This window comes from Halichoerus grypus, chromosome X (assembly GCF_964656455.1).
Source record: "Halichoerus grypus chromosome X, mHalGry1.hap1.1, whole genome shotgun sequence".
In the NCBI taxonomy this organism is placed as follows: domain Eukaryota; kingdom Metazoa; phylum Chordata; class Mammalia; order Carnivora; family Phocidae; genus Halichoerus; species Halichoerus grypus.
In genome coordinates, this window is record NC_135727.1 from 27,767,108 (window position 1) to 27,787,287 (window position 20,180).

At 46.9% G+C, this 20,180-nt stretch overlaps 1 protein-coding gene across 6 annotated transcripts in view; it reads right to left on the reverse strand.

Annotated features, from left to right (window-relative positions):
- Positions 1-15,523, reverse strand: part of GRIA3 (glutamate ionotropic receptor AMPA type subunit 3) — a 275,580-nt gene extending 260,057 nt beyond the window's left edge. For 3 of the 6 annotated variants that reach the window (XR_013444731.1, XM_078064944.1, XM_078064943.1), the window contains exons 1-2: positions 14,536-14,662; positions 13,206-13,364 (exon numbers count right to left, since the gene is read on the reverse strand). Coding sequence is in view for 5 of the 6 variants with exons in the window: in XM_078064944.1 (XP_077921070.1) it covers positions 13,206-13,364; positions 14,536-14,644 (268 nt within the window). In the remaining variant the exon portion in view is untranslated. Of the gene's footprint in view, positions 1-13,205; positions 13,365-14,535; positions 14,663-14,915; positions 15,268-15,341 lie in introns of those variants that run through there. The other 3 variants (XM_078064947.1, XM_078064946.1, XM_078064945.1) reach the window with 3 other exon arrangements.
- Between the last annotated feature and the right edge of the window lie 4,657 nt (positions 15,524-20,180).

Sequence of the window (20,180 nt, forward strand, 5' to 3'; positions counted from 1 at the left end):
GCACCACATTTTTCCTTGTCTAAGTGGAGATTCCAGGATCCACTTTTCCACTCTCCCACTCTCCACACATGAAAATAGACTTTACATTTGACGAAAGGTTGTTCTTTCCTTCGAGCCAGCAAGTGCCAAGGTTATCGTATTACTATCCATGCTGCTTTTCCCCAAGCATATCTAGTTCAGATTAAAAAAAAAAAAAAACAAACCAGAAGGGAGCATGTCCTTTTAGACAATTCCACTCAACGGTGGCATGATTGAACCTAGTGGTGTGTATGCACTGGCTTTTGGGGTCATCAAGTCAATTCTCTCTCCTTTGCTTTGCCCTAAAGCAAATCCCTTATGCCCGAGGCAGCACTGTGAGTACTCAAAAGTGATCCCATCTGGCCTGGTTTCAGCTACAGACCCCCAGAGGGTACACACTAGTTTGAAGGGCTTGAGGGATGGCCAGAGATGGGAAGAATCTCTTCCACAGTTTGGTTTTGACTAATTCTATTCCTCTCCTCCACTTACCAACCGCCTCAACACTCCATGTTAATGACAGCTACCATTTATTGAACGCTTACTCTACGCCAGGAGTGACGTTAAATATTTCACATGGATGATCTGAGTCAATCTTCACAGCCACTTTATAAGTCAGTTATGATTATATTCATCTTCACTCTGCAGATGAGGAACCCGAGGCTCAGAGAGGCTAGGTAATTTGCCCCAGGTCACATGACCAGGAAGAGACAGAGCCAAGATTCAAATGCAGGCTGTCCAATTTAGAGCCATCCTTTGTCCTCCAGTTGCTCCCAAACTAAGTAGGAGAAAGAGTAGCCCCTGGCTCGGGAGAGACAGGTGCAGAACCTAAGGGCCAGCAGTGAGTGCACACAGAGCTTGGCAGCTCTGGGTCTCTCTGCCCAGGGGCAAGCTCAACTTTCCTCATTGTCTTTTAATCCTTGCGGTCTCCAGATCTACAGGCAGCAGAAGGAAGAATGGGGGACAGGAAGAGTTGGGACTGACAGAAACCAGGAGGTCAAAGGACACCGTTAGTAACCCTTGCACAAAGTGGACTGAACTCTTGGAAGAGGCTGTGATATTTACTCAAAGGGTTGACTGGACTCAGATGTGCCAGAAGTGGGTCTCTGTTGAGCTGTCATCATCTGGATGGCAAGAGCCTAAAAGGATTAGACTAAAAGGATTAGCAAATGCTCAGTGTCACTAGGCAGCGGGAAGGACTAGGGGAAGATGAATGCAACGTGTGCGCTCCAGGGCACTGCGTGCTCTAGAAAAGAAAGGGGGGTACAGAGTGCCTGTCTCCTCAGTTCCCTGGGCTCTTGTCTCTGGGACCCATGGAGGAATCTCCCTCCCTAATGGGCCAACGATGCCCCCCAAAATGAAGGGGCTTCCTCCTGGGAGGCCCGGAGCACTTCCTTGCTTCTTTTCCTTGCATCCCTCAGCGGGCAGCCCCATGTCTAAGAGAAGCTCTAGGGCTGAAGAGCCAGTCCCCTGGGAGCTTGGCCCAAATGTTTTCTTCCGAATCAACCGTCAGAGAGACACATGGATGCCTCCTGGGCCTTTGGGAAGGCAGGGGGCTACTTGTGTACTGTTTGCTTAATGGCTTGTCACAAAAGAACAGAAAGGAGGATTCATTTTTGGGATTGGAAGTAGTTGGACTTAGGGATGAAGAAGACCATTTATTTGGGAGAGAAGACTTGAGGTCTTCCCTTGAACCCATAGTCCTTAGATGATGCAGAAAACTGCATCTCTGAGTTCTTTGACCACAGAGTGTATCTGAGTAGCTGTCGTTCCCAAGAAGCAAACTGGATGGGTTTGGGAATTTGGATGCATGGGTGAGGGATATAGAAGGTCATGGTGGTGGGCTGGTGATCTGAAAGGATGCTGGGATGGTTTTCTTGGCAGGAAAAAATAATCTTGGGTTCGGGGAAGAGCCGAAAACTATAGAAAGGCTCAGAGGGCAGCTGTTCAGGAAGGAAATCTGGTCCCTAAAGTGACGAGAGATTTTACTTTCCAAATGAAATGAGGTTTCTGTTTTTAGGACAAAAAGCTCAAAGGATTTTAAACTAATGATTATGTTGATAATAATAATATCCAATATGTGCCAGGCACTATTCTCAGTGCTTTATGTGGATTTGCAAATTGTCTCATTTTGAAACTCTCCACAACCCTATGAGGTGAAGACTATTATTATCCCCACTTTATAATTGGGAAATCTGAGGCACAATGAAATTAAGTAAACTTGCCCCAAGTTCTCACAGCTAGCAAGTGGAAGAGGTGAGATGCGAGCCAGGATAAGCCACAACTGGCTAGAAGCCCTGTCCATTGGTTTCAAGGATTTATTAGTTGGATCATAGTCTTGAAAAGCCGAAGAATAGATGGATATAAAGAGAAGTTTCTAGATGTAGATGAAGAATTTGAGGGGCTTTCATTTTGGATGATCTTTCCTCAGTAAGAAATGAAGTGAGACTGTTACTAGAAGAGGAGGTGGGAGGGATTAGACAAGAGGGAATGGTAGATGTCAAAAATGGAAGCCTCCTTAGAGATCATCCGGAAGAACCTTCCCATTTTACCAAACATAAAAACTTCAACAGAGAACAGAGTGACTTGCCTGAGGTCATCCAGGTAGATCTCCTAATCCTGCTCCATTGTTCATTTCACCATGCCCCTAATCCCCCCTACAGTTTATACTGCTTTCCAAGGCCATAAGAAACATGGTAGCTCAAGTGTTATATTTTCTGTAATTTATAAGACTTCGACATAAATTGTGTGGTATAGATGTGGGTTATTTAGTCTGAATCTACACCCTGGTGGGGGGGCGGGTCCAGTTACTCTTACTTGGAAATACACAGTGCAGGAGTGGTTATCTAGCATTTAAAAATTCCAACCCAGAAGTGGTTCTACAAGCACTTTGGGTATCTTTATCTCTAATGAACACCAGAGGCTTTTAAAATTAACATTAAATTTCTCATTGGTGACTTCGGTAGTGTTCAATATATGTTGATGGGCTAGGAATATGGTAGAGGTGGTCCCAAAGTAGCAGAAAGAAGATATAAGGATCTAATAAGCTCTACCGTGTTATCCCTTAGAACTGGTACCCTAGGGTTAATTTGTAAATAGTCCTGTGGGCAGCCACTAAGGAGGATTCTTGGTTACCTGCAACCCGCCACTAGAGTATTGTTTGTCTGCCCCAAGTGAACCTTCAGGCAAGGTGCTGTTCAGCACCTAAAAGGAAAGGCAGCTGGACTTGCCTGAGCCTACAGAACAAGCTGTCCAATTATTTTTATGCCTGCTTGCTATTTTAATGAGAAACAGAGTTTTGTCTGAGGCTTACTTTTAAATCTGATAGTGAGGTTATGGGGAGAAGACCTATAGTCCTCCCTTTAACAATGGCAAATTACTGATATCCAACAAAACATACCCAGTCATCTGAATGACTAAACTGCCTTAGGTCAGTTTATACAGCTCCACACAACTAACTGTATGTCTCTATTTTGGACCCAGTAACGGTCTAAAGTTAATAAGCCTCTTTCTTGGGGTGTTTGGGAAGTTCCCACCCTGGGTGAATATTGGCACGGCCGTACTTGACCCGGTGGCCTCCCATTTGTGGAGCTGGGATTTGCATTTACCAGAACCTAAGCAGTTTCCCCTACCGCACCCCCGGTAGTTCCTCTTCTGACCTCCTGGGCACCTGTTAATGACCCTGTGCCAGCATCCTGCTCTTGCCGCACGCCTCAGCATCGCCGGGAGGAAGGTTAGTCATGGTTAGGCAACCACGAACGGCCACTGCATATACAGTGAATGCACACAGGACCATAAGTGTGTGCACCAAGGGGAGAAAGTTCTGCCATATTGAGGTACCTTGATGGCACACCAGGAGGAGAAGGTCAAACAGTTCTTTTGTGCAGGAGAGATTTTCTGATCTTCTCAGTACTTTTAACTACAAGTTAATAGAACTTCCCTCAACTAGCAACTTAGCTGCTAGAGGAAGGGGGATAATGCAGTGTAGACGGCAGAGATTCACACCTTCCCCCAAGGCCTGTTGCAGATGTTCTGTTTGTCCCACAGTGGTTTTTAAAAAAATGGATTTAGGTGTCTTCAGGTGAGGGGCATGGACTCTCCAGATGGCCCAAGCCCCACCACTCCACACCTGGCCCAACTGACACATTTATGCGATCCACCTGGCCCCTGTAATCATTGGAGACTTCAGCCCCAGTTGAAATTGAGTCCAGGCTCTAGAGGCAGGAATATCTCAGCTAGAATCCTGGCCTCACTAATTAGCCAGCTGTGTGACCTGGAGCTAGTTGCTTATGTATGTTTTGAACCACCTCCGATTCCTCTTTTATAAAATAAAGATGAGAGTACCTCCTTTCTGGCAATGTTGGGCTGACTCCATGAGATAAGACATGTGCCATGTCTTCTACAAAGTATGGGTTCAATGAATGATAGTCAATATTATTTCAGCCTTTGTTGATAACAAGGATGGCACAATGAATAACATATAAAGTGACTGCAGTGCATCTGTTTTTTTCACAAATGGGTTGGCATTTGTCATACCACCTAGTTTATAGCATGGCTAAGGACTGATCATTAGCTAACAAGCAAAGAAGAGAAGTCAAAAATAAAGTCATTGCCTCATCTCTACTTACCATTGCAAAGAGCAGTTTTGCTTTGTTTACCTCAGAGACTGTGACTCAATTGAGGTTAGTCTTAGTTCTCTCAAGTCTTGGATTTCCAACCTGAGAGCCACTCACTAATGCTCGCATGGGCCAAAAGCACCTCGCTTGCTTACAGAAGTCACGTATGTGAAAGTGCCTGGTACAATGCCTGCAGCTTAGTGGGTGCTCAACAAATGTTCAGTTTGAATCCACAGATCTCTGTTTGCAGTACCAGGGCTAATTAAACTAGTGATTCCCAACGCGAGTGTGCATTAGAATCACCCATAGAGCTTGTTAAAAAAAAAAAAGGCGTATCCTTATATTTTCTGATTTAAAACATCTGGAGTGTGACCTAGGAAATCGTATGTTTAACAAACATCTCTGGCGATTTTGATGCAAGTGGTCCAATTCAAGAAATACTGTTTTAAACTAACGAACAAGTAGCTTTGGAGATAACAAAGAAATATAAGAATATTTGAGACTCTGTAACAGGTTCTGGCTGACTGTAGATGTTGGCAGCCTTTCTACCTTAAATGTGTAAAGGTGTTCACCCACACAGAGACCCACAACCACATCCACACAATTACTGCTGCGCAGGCTGGGTCCTGTCCTTTCCTGTCTCATTCGTTGCCTGATCCCTTTCTGGGCAGCTTCAAGAATGAGGTCCCTGTCGCAATAAGTAATTGGCAAAATACATCAGCCAATCATGGATAATTGAAAGGGAACTAGTTTTGATTGCAACATTTTTAAAAAGGTTTAAAAAATCCTCACCATCCCTCATCACAAACTGGTTTTACTTCCGAAAATATCCCACAGTAATTGTGGGGAATCTAGAGGCTGAGATCATCTGTTGCAGCAAACAACCAGCGTGGCAGAGAGGATACACCCACCACTATCAAAAGGGTGGGACTTGCAGGGTCAAAGGCAACTAAAATCTTAGTGAAGAAACTCCCAGAATTTATCCAGGGAGAAAGTCAAATGTTGCCAGATAGGTGAAGTGTATTTGAGGGACTCTTCCTCATCTTTAAGAGTCTCCCTGTGCTCCCTGACTGCCCACCATCTATTTGATGCCCCCACTTTCTTGGGAAGGTGCCTTGTTTGGGGGCACTTATCTGTCTTGGAAAACTCCTCTAAGGATTCTGCAAGGTAATAGGTGGTAACCTGGTCAAAGAATTCTGGTTGCAACCTCAATGGCTGATAAGGATTTAACTCATTCACTTTCAGATGGTATGCTTGCATTTTAGCACAGGCCTTGAAGTGCCATACCACAAATAAATAGTGTGGAATTTCTAATGGCCGACCGCCATAGGGGGACAATATTTAGGGTAGTAGGGTGTCATTGGGCAGCCTTCGAATGACACTGGGTGAGCTTCTAATGACTTCTCTGGAGCAGTCCTCAGCTCAGATACGTTCGAGAGTGACATTACCTCCCTTTCCTCCCCTCTACCTCACAGTGTGTTCTTGGCACCAGCCTTGAAAATGTAGTCAATTTTTCAGTTGTTAGGGAACCAGACAGAATTCGAGTTGTGTTGTACCTCTTGATTCTCACCCTGTTTAAGGGGGTCAGACAGCTGAGAAGCAGAGCGGGAAGGCAGCTGCCACTGCATGCCAACCTTAACTCTCGCAGGCAGGTTGTTTCTAAAGGGGACACTTTAGGGTGTGGCAAGGAGCCAAGACTCTGTCATCCTGGCTCATGAGCTACCTCCTCTCTCAGCCTGCCTTCCAGTCTCTTCCAAATCCCTACAAAAAGCAACCTTAAGTAGACGCTCTCATCAGACATCTCATCATGTCACCTACAGACATGGCTGAACCGGGCACAGGGTTCCTGGGAATGTGATAGGGACATCCTTGAATCAGAATGAGCCAAATGTGTCTCTTACAGAACCTTCTTTGGAAGGTCAAGAGGTACAGATAGGGGTAAGAGCTTGTCTGGGAGAGCCTTTTTCTTTGGTAATCATGGTCTCCCTGCTCTGGACTCTTACTCGAAGTGGTTTGAGAACCAGCAGCATCGGCATCACCTCCGCGTTTGCCAGAGATGCAAATTCTTGGATGCTACCGCGGACCTACTGAATCAGGAACTTCATTTTAACAAGATTCCCGGGTGATTGGTGTGCCCATAAAAGGTTGAGAGGTGCTGTTCTAGACTAAGCTGTGTCCCATGGGGTGAAGGGGTCCTTGCCAGCTCTGTTTCCTCTCCTTAGCACTCCGGAGCTACCATTTAGTGTCTGTGAGGGGGGAATGCTGCCTTGTAATCCCTGCATTCTACATGCCAGCTTCCTCACCACCTTACTCCCCCCTATGACCTCTGTCCCATGCTGGTGTACCTCCCGCCGGTGCCCACGGAGGCACCTTCCGATTCTACAACAGCCTCTTTTTTTTTTTCTTTTGGTAGAACATATGAAAAGTTCACACTTTTTTAGACCATTTAATCGAGGTATGGTTGACATAAAAAAAAAAAAAGCCATACATATTTGCCTCCTGAATAAAATGAATCCCTAGGAACTGTGGCTACTCTCCCAATTACAACAAAGGCCAAGTTCGACATGGTGAAGTTGTACCCGCCCTGTGCCTTCGGTGTACTTACACCGAACCCCCCACGTGCAGGTAGCTTTTTACTTTGGCCTGTAGAGGTCTTCCATGACCAGGGCCAGCTGATCTTTGTTTTGGGTAGAGCGAACAGCCACTCTGTGCATCACGTCCAGAAACACACCCACTTGAGTATCTTCCCTTCCTTGAAACTGAAGCATTATGGTTCCCACAGTCTCTGGCTTTAAAGCAAATATTCACATTAGGTATACTAACCCCTTATCGGCCACTTTCAGCTAGATTCCTGTATTAGGGTAAAATACTGCCACCCCTAAAGTAGAGTGCAGGCCCTCAAGAGGATAGATCAAGAACAGGGATATTCTGATAGAGAAGGAGCAGAAAAGTCCAGAGCGGAGAACAGTGCCGAGGTCAGTTTATTGTGGATGGGATACCAGAGTCGGGGGCCACTCAGAGACCAGCAAAAAGCCGTGGGCTGGGCAGGCAGAGCCGGCGGGGGAAATTGTGGCAAGAGAAGAAGTAGAGGTGTGAAAGAGGACAGACACATTCTGCCTGTGTTCACCTTTTGCCAAGTACTGACCCCTTTTGGGGGGCTGCTGCCCTAGCTCAAGGCTCATCCCACACACAGGCTGAGGCTATTTGTAGCTCTACGTCTGGAGCCCAGACATTTCCCGAGCAGGGAGGGAGTTCCTTATGCGTCTGCACAACTCCCACACTCGTGCTGAAGAACACCCATCGCCCCCACCTAGGGTTTTAATTGCACCCTCCTGTGGACATTTTATCTAATTAGACCCGAAGTATCAAAGCCAAAGGAACAAAGTCAAAATGTGATTTCTTTTAACAGATCAGGTAAGGTATGCAGATAATATTCCTGACCCGCAGAGAAGGTAGAAAGTTTTATGAAAGGTCCTTCAAATCTGTTTGCGGTCTCAATCTGAGGAGCTCAAAGCTAAAGCATCCGAATAAGCATGTTTACTCCCCCAAAGTTACGAATGCTTCCTTCTCAAATTCTGGCCCTCTCTGAAAATCCATACTGTCTGTTAATCCTTTAACCCACCGTATAAAAATGACAAATCTCTATCCACAAAGGAAGACTAACAACAACGCCTCGGGAGCCTTATTTATTTTCCAGTCTCTTAAAATGAAACCAGCCAATCACTTCTGACTACCCCTCATAATGACATTTCAAAATAAATCCATCAGGAGCCAAAACCAGAACATAAAAATCTCAGCCAGCCCCCACTATTCTCTTTCCATCTTGGGGAGTAGGGAGGAAAAGGCAGAATTACAGAAACCTCGGGTAGAGGTCGAAGTGGGGGGATGTGGAAAACTAGTTTCATTTTAGGGGGAAAAAAGTTAAAATTGCGGAGAGGAAGAAAACCCGTGGCTCATTTGGCTGTAAGCACAGAGAAAGAACAATAGTTCTCTTTGTTCCTTCCACTCAAACCCTTCCTGGCCTCTCCCCCTCCCCCCCCCCCGCCCCCACTTAGTAGATAACAGGAAGCTGCCTTCTAGGGGAGGCAGTACACTTTGCTAGAAGCTCACCTTTACAGCCTGCTGATAGCCATCCATTTTTACGGCCCAAATGAACAGCATCACCTTCCTCCCTCCTCTCCACATAAAAAATAGATTTTAAAAAACCCATAATAAACCTTGTGAGAAGGTGACTTAAGTCTTTGGCACCACAGAGGCGACCTCTTCGTGCTTCAGTGGGCTAAGCCAGCTGGCCAGAGGGGCCAAGAAGTGAGCTAAGCCAGGGAGCTTATTGAAGACTGGCCAGCAGACAGAGGAGAGGGACAGCAGCCGAGGCACAAAGATGGGGAGCTGGGGGGTGGGAGGTGGGGCTGGAGCAGTCGACACTGGTTAGCATAACGCAGATCCGTTTGAGGGCAGTGATACTGCAGGTCTTCACCCTGGGTCCAAAGACTCCGTGAAAGAGACCAACGCGAAAACAAAACCAAACCCACCAAAGAGCAGAGAAGCAGATCAGGGGAGACATTTCCTTTCCAAATGGACCTAAACAGTTAAATGGATCCTGGCAATTAGAATAATTAGATAATTAGATTGTGATCTGTGGGCAAAGAGACGGAAACCTGTCTCAGCTAAGTACACTTGGTAGCAAAACGCGCTCAGTTATAAAGGGAGCGTGCTCTCAGCAGGTATATTTCACGGGGCTCGAAAAAAAAATTAATGGAATAAAAATGTGCAGCTGATGAGTTAGATTTAGGCAGCCAAAGGGATTTTGCCTGGGGCTCCATTAGAGCCTGCACTCCGAAGTCCTACCATCACTACTGCGCCTCCATCAACGGATTTTTATTTAAGCCAACGCGTTTAGAGCACAATTCCGTGGTGAATAACCTTTAAGGTTACATTTGCCTTTTCCTTGCTTCTTGCAAACAGTGCGTAATCCACGAGCACATTTGTTGGCTGTAAAGGTGTACAACAGCAATTTTTGCAATGACAGTGCGGAGAGGGAATATGAGATCTGTGTGCTAATGAGCTGACACTGCAGAGGCTGGGGCGATGTAGTGTGGAGTGCACTACAAGTGCACAGCAGCAACACACGGGAGGGGACTTCAAGGGAAGCCGAGGCGCCTCCCGAGGAACCAGGGCAGCAAAGCCACGCAAATGAGACCCAGCCCTCCCTCGGTGTTTCCACAACCCCCAAAGCCCGGGGACGATCAGATGGGGTTTTTCAAGAACAGACATGTAACTTAAAAACATGTGTGTACATCTCTTTTTATACACCCTGGTTGTGTGTGTGAACGCATGGATCCTGAAACCATATATGCACACCATCCTCCCTTCTGGGGTCATCTAGCTAAACTGAAAAGTCAGATAGCAAACGCAATTAATTCCTATGAAATGGGAACATGTGCTTCAAATCAGATGAGTCTCTTCAATAAACTTTAATTCACCTGTGAACCGAGATCCCAAATGAGCCACGTTTCAAAGCCAAAGAGGCGTTTATTGGCCTCTTAAGACACAGAACGAAGTTGGAGTCTGTCTTAAGTAAACCTCTTGGGGGTTGTGCAAAAAAAAAAAAAAAAAAAAAATGGTTGCTGGTGAAGAAGAGTCTTTAAATATGCTGCCGGGGATTCATTGCGAGGAAACCTTCTGAATACATTGGGGGAGGGGAGGTGGAGCAGGGACATACACAGAAAGCATTACCCTTTGTTTATTCTTCAGGGGTTTGTTTACCTGCACACCTAAGCCCTGGAAAGTGTGTGCCCACCCAAGGATTGGGGATGCAGGGAATATCATGGGAAGAAATTAATTCTAGGGCTGAAACTAGGAATTCTGAATGGAAACAGGGAAAAGTTTCTTTAATTTTTGCCTTCCTGTTCCATACTGAACCAAATAGGAGAGGTGGGAGACCAGATTTGGACTCATCAGGGGTTTTCTCCAATTCTCCCTAGGTCTCCAGGAAGGGGCAGGAGAGAGGATCCAGGGTTTCTTCTCTGCACAATAGTGCAATCAGTTGGAAGAATGGAACCTGGGATCACCTGCCAGGCTTCAGTCCTGAACTAGTATTATTATGTCAGCATCTGAGATACATGATCTCTATTTCTCTAGGAAAAAGAACAGTTAAGCCTGGGGGGGGGGGGCGGGGAAGATGAGTTACACCTCCAGGGCTCCCATGGACCCTAGAAATGCTTGTTTTCTGCATTCAGAGACTATTAGATTGTGGTTGGACTAGTCATCTTTCTCATACTAAGCTTCTAAGCAGCAGCTGCCCGGAGACAGCTTTGGGATCTGGCCCCCATTCAATGATTGTGACATTCAGAGAGGAACTGTTTCGGGGACCAGAGAAGATGGTAGCTTTCCTCCTCTGTCTTCTGAGCTGTAAAGTCTGAGAGTGCAACAGGCAGCTGGGTACACATCACTGGTTTCTGGATATTTCTCCTGTGTGTGTCTTTGTGGGCATATATGTGTATTTGGCATAACTAAAAGCAAGGTCACTTTTTTGTATTGTCTTTCTCGTTGTCCAGTGAGCCACACCCATTATCCCACATTTTCAAGCCCCCAGCCATAACCTAGCCTTATAAGCTTTTAAACAGAAGTGCTGTGGATCGGGGGTATGGGAGCTGATCAGTTTCTTTTCCTTTCCCATGGTTGTTCCTTTATTGCCCTGGGAGGTTAAGACATTAAGGCAACTCAACACCGATATGAATGACTTATTGCCTCAATTGTTCTCAAGCCTGAGCTTTTCACAGGGCAAGGATCATTTCCTTCTTGCTACTTGGTAGGGTTCCGATAGCCCTTAGCAGGTGGGTGTCAATCCGATCTGACCATAGAAAAACAGGACGAAAGACCTCGGAAATCAATCCATTCCTAAGAAGTTAATTGGCACTCTTATCCCAGTCCTCATCAGTGGAAAGACACTAAAGTGAGTTGAAATAGATATTATTCATTATTATTAATAAATCCTGCTAGTTTGATGTATTTGGTTTTAAATCTGTTCTAATTGATACTTAGGAAGCTGCATTTGAGATTCAGCCTCTTGACAAGATCACAGTGCTGCAGGATTAAGAGTCAGATGTGTGTTGTAAGTGCTGTAGCGACAGGCTGGGATTACTGAAATAAGATGCAAAGTATAGACAGACATTTTGTAACTTTCACACTTAGCTGGAATTAATAAGTTCCTATTTTTGTCAATGTCGGAAAGCCAATGAATGTCAAATACAGAGTATCTCAGAACATGTTCATATAAGGATCTGTACCTTCAGCTAAAATTTTCTTAAACCTGCTGAAGTGTCACATTTCTTGCAAAGTACTTCACCCCCATCTCCTTGACCTAAGCCTTCAAATCCAAGGAACCTGTGCCCTTGGTGACCCTTTCAACAGTTTTTGGAAGTCACATATCCTTTGAGGCAGAAGAATTAGAAGGAAGTTATATACAAAGTTTCCCCCAATGAAACATAAATATCATTTCTCCCTTGAAATAAAACTTAAAAAACCCAAAATGCCAAACTACACCAGCCGTAAAAGCAAAACATATTTATGCCATCATCAGCCTCACTGTTGTGAAAACTTTTAGTAAAATAAGCTTAGATGAAGAATTACCAGTCTTTCTCATAAAACATTCCATTCAAGAAAAACCTGTGTCCAACAGGCTATTGGTCATTTGGGTTCCCATGGTTTTACTTCTCAAAATGTCCCCTTTCCAGAGGAACAATCAGAGCACAACTAGGTATTTCAGAAATGGCTTTGGGGCTGATGAAATTCCTCCCTTTTGAAATTCAGGTTTTCTGCTGCAAGCCTCCCCCCTCCCCTCCACCTTTTGCCCTAAGAAGAATCAGGGTGGGGGGGCGGTGAACAATACTAGGGGAGGTAGAAGTAGCTTCCCAAATAGTAACCCGAACACTGTCTTCTCCCTTCCCTTCAGTTTGCCAGGCGTTCATCACTTGTAATGAGTTTGTCTTATCAGTTCCTATCAGAGCTCTCTTAGTAAGAAAGGTGATATTATAGGACAGAAAGAGGCCAGGAAACCCAGCCTGATCTGTGCCTCAAGGTCACTTGTTTGCAGAATTTCTCATATTTGGCTCCTAAATATTAGGTGATTGTCAAATTCAGCTCATTCCTATAGCCAGGCGCGAGCTTTAACAATCAAGTAATGTACATCCTGAATTGACTCAATCAAGAGTTGTGTTTTTTTTATCCCATCTGAAGAAATTTCCCTGAACAACCATGCTATTTTTTCTTTCTTTCTTTTTTCCAGCCCAAAGAGGGGAGTGTGGGGGAGGGAACGCCAGTTTAGCAAGGAGGAAAATAAAACTTTTGCATCTAACATTATTCACAACAGAGTTTTGTGCACTGCCTTAAGTCCCTCAGCAGGAACCTACGGAATTGATTTATGCCGCATGAAACCTGGATTGAAGGAGAGCCCCTGATACGTCTACTGAGGCAATCACCCCCCCCAGCACACACGCAGACCCCAAGTCCCACAAGCAAAATGCAAGTGAGGTCCCGAAGGTCCCAAAAGGGAGAAAAAGCAGATCTACTTACAAGCATTAGTCACAGAAAAACTATTGGAAGAATCCAAGTGATCTACGTGGTAATTCAAATGGAAGGGCTTCTCCGTGGTGTTCTGGTTGGTGTTGTATAACTGCACGGCAAAGCGGAAAGCGCTGTGCTCCTGCACCGTGTTTCTCATGAAAAGTCCACCTATAAGCAAAAGGAACCGAGATTTGGTTCGTGTCCCCTCCCAGGACCGGCTAGAAACTGGGGAGCACTACAGATAGGGGATATCTCTCGATGGCACTGGGGTGTGCGGTGATTATTGATTTTCAACCTGTGTGTCTTTCTAGACTCTTGTGAACTCAAATTTTGGCCAAGAGAAACCTGGTTTTCCTCCTGACTGAAGAGGAAGAGAAGAGGCCAGAGGCAAGGGGGAAAGGGGAGAGGGGGAAGAGGGGGCTGCTTTGGGGACTCGGTTCTTTCTCGGGCAGTAGCTTCCTCTCCACTTCTCCCCCCCGCCAACCCTCACCCCGATGCCCATCTCCACAAGCTGGTTCATCTTTTCCTGGTGCAAAGGGAAGGGTTGGCAAGAAAAACAATTCCGTTCCCCCTGCTGCCCCATCCTGTTCCCGGCAGCCATCCCCCCATCCCCCCTGGACAATTCGGGGGTTTGGTTCAGTAACGGCAACAATTCTAACTTCTCAGACTCGAAAATACAAGACAGAAGCTGAGAGAACTCTCTCCCAGCGCCCGGGAGCCGGGCTCCAGACAGACACAGCGGCAATTCATGAATTCGTGGTCTGCGTGACTTCGCCGCCCGCCCGCTCGCTCGCACGGCTCCCTGCCTCACACCCGCGCCTGCCCCATCCGCCACCGACCCTGGCTGCCGCCCGGGTCTGGGGAACCCGGGGGGGGGGGGGGGCTTCCAGCTCCCCCAGCTCCAGCCGGTCTCTGGCAGACGGACACGCGGGACGGGGCGCCCTGGCGCGGCCTGACAGGCAGCATCACCCTGGGACAACTTCCAGCCGCGGCACGCACGCCATGGCAAAGTCCAGAGCAGCCAGCCGAAAAGCCGCGACTCTTCGCCCCTTTGCAGCCTCCCGGCCTCCCGCACGCCTCGCCTGCTCCACTCCTCTCCGAAACCCCCGGGAGCCCACCGCTCCCACCCCAGCCCCGGGAGACCCCTCTCGCGTCCCCGCCGCTCCCCAGACCAGCCGGCTCCCTGGGGCTCAGATCCCCGAGGCTCCTGCCGGGTTCCCGTCCCCGGTCCCCTCCCCTGGCCATGCAGGATGGGGCCCCGCGGCCGCAGCAGCCCCGCCGGGGCAGTGGTCTCGGGTGCAGGGGAGCCCGGCCCGACTGGCTGCTTGCTCGCGCTTACCTATGCTGATGGTGTTGGGGAATCCTCCGTGAGAATGACCCAAAAGCCCCAGGACTAAAAGGAAGACCGCCCGGAGCACGTTTTGCCCCATTTTCTTCTGCCTGGCCATGCTACGCCTAAAACGAAGCTGACAAGAGCATGGGCGCAACTCAGGAGTCGTCAAAATAATAATAGAAAAAGAAAAAGAATTCGCCGGCTCTTACACCCCCTCCCCTCAACTTGCTCTCGCTCACTCTTCCTTTCCACCCCACACTAGTCCTCCTCCTCCACCGCCTCCTCTCTCTCTCTCTCTCTCTCTCTCTCTCTCTCTCAGTCTCTCTCTCTCTCTCCCTTTCTTGTTCCCTCTCCAGGTTCTCTCACACCCCCTCCCCGCCCCCCACCTCACTTCTGTCTTCACACCAATCTGGAAGGCGGGTTCATTGGCTGCAAGCTCGGTTCGCCAAAGCGATCTCTCTCCCTATCACTACGAGAGAGAGAGAGAGAGAGAGAGAGAGAGAGAGAGAGAGAGAGAGAATGAGAGAGAGAGAATAAAAACCTAAAACACCGAACAAAACAAAAAAGACAAAACACCGAGAAACAAAACAAACAAAAAAACCCCAAAGAAACAAAAGAGAGAGAGAGAAAGAAAGAAAGAAATTATAAAGAAAATCCGAGACTTTTCTTCCCCCAGAAGATGGTGGGTCTAAAAAGGGGAAAAAAGAAGGAAAGAGCGGAAAGGCTCAGCGCCGGTGAATTGGGCTCTTCCAATTGGGCCGGTAGGGGGATATTGATCAAAGTTGATCTGACGTGGAATTAAAGCCGCACACCGCTTAGCTTCACTGCAAACTGCAGCCCCGGACTGCAAAGCCTCGGCGCTGGCGTTTGTCAACACCGGAGATGGGATCGATAGAAATACACTAGTCTTCACGTGGGCTAGCCTTTCAAGCGGCAACTGGCCCTTTGAAAAAAAGAAAGAAAAGCTGCATTGCCTCTGCGTTTGTGTGTCTGTCTTAAAGAAGGGGGGTCTTGGGGGGGGCGGTTAGCGGTTACTCCGGAGTCTTTGTAGAGACTCGGAGAAGCAGTTCCCATCACAATGCGCCCGAAGATGCTGCGCATGCCTGATCCCTGCCGCTCAGTTTTTACAGCAGAGATCCGAGGGCCAGTGAACAACCGCCCCCCCCACCCCCGCACACCCCCATGGCTCTGCGAGGCCAGTACCTCCCCTTACCCAAGTGCAGAGCCGGGCTTGCGGCGGGGGAGAAGGCAGTGATGGGCAGTGTGAGGCTGACTGTTTTGGAGGGCTTAGAAAAGTATGTGCGTGGAAGTGGTAACTAAAAGGTTAAGGAAAAGGACGCTCAGTCCCACGGAGGAAGGAGGAGAGAGGTGTGGGAACGTGCTGGGATAAGGGTGGGGATTGAAAGTTAAGGTTGGAGGAAACTGTCCCTAGCTGCTTTGCTCCCTTGCTGTAGCCTCTGGACAAAGCAGCCTGGCCCCTGACTGATGACCCCAGAGGCTATCGATTCTCCTCCAGTCCTCTTTATTCCCTGTTCTAAGGGGAGGAAAGAACCTTCCAAGTCAGGCAGTTTGGCCTGGATCTCCATTGGGGGATGGTCCCCTCCACAAGATCTTGTGTGGGGCTATAGATGCTTCTCCCTAGCCCCTTTCTCCGGTGGTGGGAGAAAAGAAGCTTCCTTATCTCCCAAGGCTTTCACTCCTACCCCAGCTACTCTGGAAGAGACGAGTTTTATTCCTCTCGGTGCCAGCTACTCTCCTCTTCATATCCTCTCCTCCTGGTCTATGGGAAAAATGAACTTTCCGGCCAGTGTACAGGATTCGTGGTATGTGTGGGGCAGGGGATATGGGGCAGGGGCCCAACTGGTCCACCAGTGACTCCAGAACTTTGGATTTGGCATGACCACAGATTGGAGCCTAGAATAGAAAATTTCCAAACCCTCGAGCAACCAGAAAAATGGTTCTAGGCTCTCCCCAACTTTATATCCAGTTTGATAATGCAAAATCTCTTTCTATCCCACCACTCGTGGAAATCTTTTTATCTCCATTTGGATAGTCCATGGCTAAGAATGAGGGAGAAACGTGGCTGTTACAGGAGACTGAATTTGCAAGTGATTGGAGCATTAGGGCAAAGGAGGTAGCAGAGACCATGTTGGCCACCCCTTGATGAGTGTGGAGAGTGACACGGCATGGTTCAGGAATACAGGCTTAGGAGACAGATTTAGGTTCAAGTCTATATTCTATTACTTATAGGCAGTGTGTGACCTTGAGCGGCTTTCTTAATCTGAACTCCAGTTTTGCCATCTGCAAAATGGGAATATTACTACTTCTTTCCCTATAAAGTGGTTGTGGATTAAATAAGGATTAAATGAAATAATGGATACAAAACCATCTAATTCAAATGCCTGACTCATAGAAGAATCAATAAATGTTAATTTCCCAACTCCCTTCCCTCTTTCTCACCTTTAAAAAGTGCCCTTTCTCCCCCAGAGTGCCTCAGGCTGTCAGCCTCCCCTTTCTCCACCATCCCCAGACCTCACACCCTACTACCAAGGCTTTGCCAGTGTTCCATCAAAATCTTCCCATCAGGGTTCCTCAAGAGCCCTTGGAGACAGGAGAGAATCTGGTAGATGAATCTTGACTAAGGTTCTAATGGCAGACAGTGACAGTTTGCTATGAAAAGTGACATTTAGAGAACCTCTACTCTGTGCCAGGCACTGCGTGGTCCTCCTTTTAGATAACATCGTTGCATTGTAATAGGAGCCTTCAGTACCTTGACCCAAAGGACTAATGCTAATGCAGAGTTGCAGTTTTGATTTCAGGTGCGGAGACAATACATTTTGGATGGAGCACACCTCACTTCCCTCCTGAAAGCATCCGGGTCCCCATCCGTGCTTGGCTAGCCATTAGAAGAAGTAGATGAAGAGATCTGTGGCCATCTTCACTGTCATTTGGCTTGAAGAGTAACGGGGTGGATCAGTAAGAAAAGATGAGTGGAAGAAAGGCATTTCAATGCCTCTGCACTTGAAAATCCTCCATTGGATTCATCACTGTAAATGGCACCTCTCCTTCCTGTTTTCAGTCTCCCCTGCCCACTACCTGTTTTCCTCTCTTGCATCTGCTGCCACTTTTTTAACTTTTAGCTGCCAATGGCAGCTGTTGGCAGAATTGGATTAGTCCCCTCTGAGCCAGCAGGGACCCAGTGCTGAACTAGGCATATTGCTGTTGGTTGAAAAGTCCGTATAATACATGCAAATTCTTTTGCATTCAATCCCTCACGCAAGAAAGCAGTGAGATGCTTTTTGAACTTCAGCTTTGTTTTTCCAGTGAGGAGCCAGAGATTGTTCTAGCAGCATCATAGCTGCCTGAAGTTGCCGACAAAACCCCACATCTAGCTCTCTCTCTGCGGTTAAGAGGGATCTCTGCTGGATTCGGAATTACCTGGTAATCTTAGGACCCATTGTCAGCACTTCTAAATGAGCTCTATGAGACAGCTGAAGTCGCAAGAAAAGAATTCATTGCAGTTCTTATGGAGAAGTTGTTCGTAATCTCTCATGAAATGGTTTAGTCAGGTGTAGCCACAAGAGGGGACACAAGAGAGGCACCAGAAAAGAAAGTTTATTATACTCACAAGTTTCAGAGAAACAGAGTCACTGTATGCCATGAAGGAAGGCCACACAGGGCAGGGGAGCACCGAAGGAGTGGGCTCAACCACACAGATGGGGAGAGAGAGAGAGAGAGAGAGAAAGAGAGAGAGAGAGATTGACCCATAGGCAAGTGCTTTTATCAGGATGGAGCACACAAGCAAAAGGCATGAGGGGGTTTCATTGGTACATTTGAATGACAGTAGATCACAGGGGAGGGCAAGAAGGGGGACTTGTGGCAGGGGCCATCCTTATCACAGTGGGGCGCCCTGTCACCTGGGCAGGGTGCTCCCAGCCCTTTTGGTTTGTGGGGATGTTGAGGCAGAAGGAAGATACAAATTTTTTTTTTTTTTGAAAATACAAAGTTTCAACGTTTACAATACAAAAGGGAAAACAGTGCTTCTCTTCATGAGGTTTCTGTTCGTTTCAGGCTTGGGATAGATAGGGGCACTTGGGTAAGCAGAAAGAAATGTCGGCCAGTGGATTGGGGGGAGAAGATCTAACTAGACATTGATCTTCATACTTGTTCACTTGACATATAAGTGAAATAAGGAAAATAATGACAAAAATCATCCTGATTCATTGGAAGGAAACTGCTGTACCCTTTAAAAGTAAGGAAACCAAGATTCTATATCCTTTGCCTAATAGAAAGATAACTTCTTCACTGTTGGACTTGAAACTTTGATATCTTCAACAAATGTTGGACCACCTGCTATTTGACAGACTCTGGTAGGTACCAGGGAGGTAAGGGAGCAAGAGAATTTCTGCTTTCAGTGAATTTCAAGTTCAGAGAAGGAGCAGATGCATTCAGTGGCAATGACAATGTAACATGGTAAGTGCTGTGAAAACAGTAAGCACCAGGTACCATGGGAGTACAGAAGAAGGTGTTCAAAGATCTGAAACAAGGTACTTTCCTTATCCCAGATTCAGTCCCGTGCCATCAAAAAAAGAAGATAGAACAAGGTGATTTCTAAAGACCCTTACTTCAGGTCATGATCCCAGGGTCCTGGGATCGAGCCCCGCATCAGGCTCCCTACTCTGCGGGGAGCCTGCTTCTCTCTCTCCCACTTCCCCTGCTTGTGTTCCCTCTCTCACTGTGTCTCTCTCTGTCAAATAAATAAATAAAATCTTTAAAAAAAAAAAAGATTTTATTTATTTACCTATTTGAGAAAGAGAGAGAGTGAGTGAGAGAGAGAGAGAGAGAGAGAGCACAAGGGGGGGGGGGGCGTAGGTGGATGAATAAGCAGACTCCCTGCTGAGCCTGGGATCATGACCTGAGCGAGGGCAGACACTTGGCCAAATGAGCCACCCAGGTGCCCATAATGCTGCATTCTTGATGGATTGTTGCTTTAGGTATAAGAAAAAAAAAATAATAAAGACCCTTACTTCTCTCCTATTCTATGGTCCTATGGTTCCAGGAGGCAGGATTATCTTAGGGTCAGAAAAACTGTCCAAACTGTAGCCTACAATTCTAATCAAGGAACTACTTTAGGTACTCCCGATTCTTTATGGCCGTCTCTTGCACTTTCATTCCTGGATTCTTTGGCAAGAATAGAGTCGGTCATATCTGGAGACCCAGATTGGGTGTGACAAATAAGAAAGCCTGGGTCTTCCATCTAACTTCTCTGTCATTCAATCTTCTCTCTACTCCCCCTCCAGGAACCTCTGTAGAAGTCCTCTATGTAGATGTCATCCTTGGTGTTGCTGAATAAATCCACAGCCCTGCAGAGCTGAAATTCTAGGCATGGGCCCAGTTGGCACTGCTTCTGGTGGGAGTTTATGTGTAGCTCAGAGGAGAGGTCTTATGAGCTTAGGTTTGATATGCCCAGAAATGGATCCATAGCAATATCCAGGAGGAGACAGTCTCACCAAGTGAGCATGGTCATGGAAGCAATTGTTTATCTTGAATTATTTTCAGATTGGCTTGCTTTTTATAGATGGGAAGGGTGTTTACAACTCATTTGTTTTGCCCTAAGGATATCTCCAGGAGGTATTTGCGGGGGCATAATT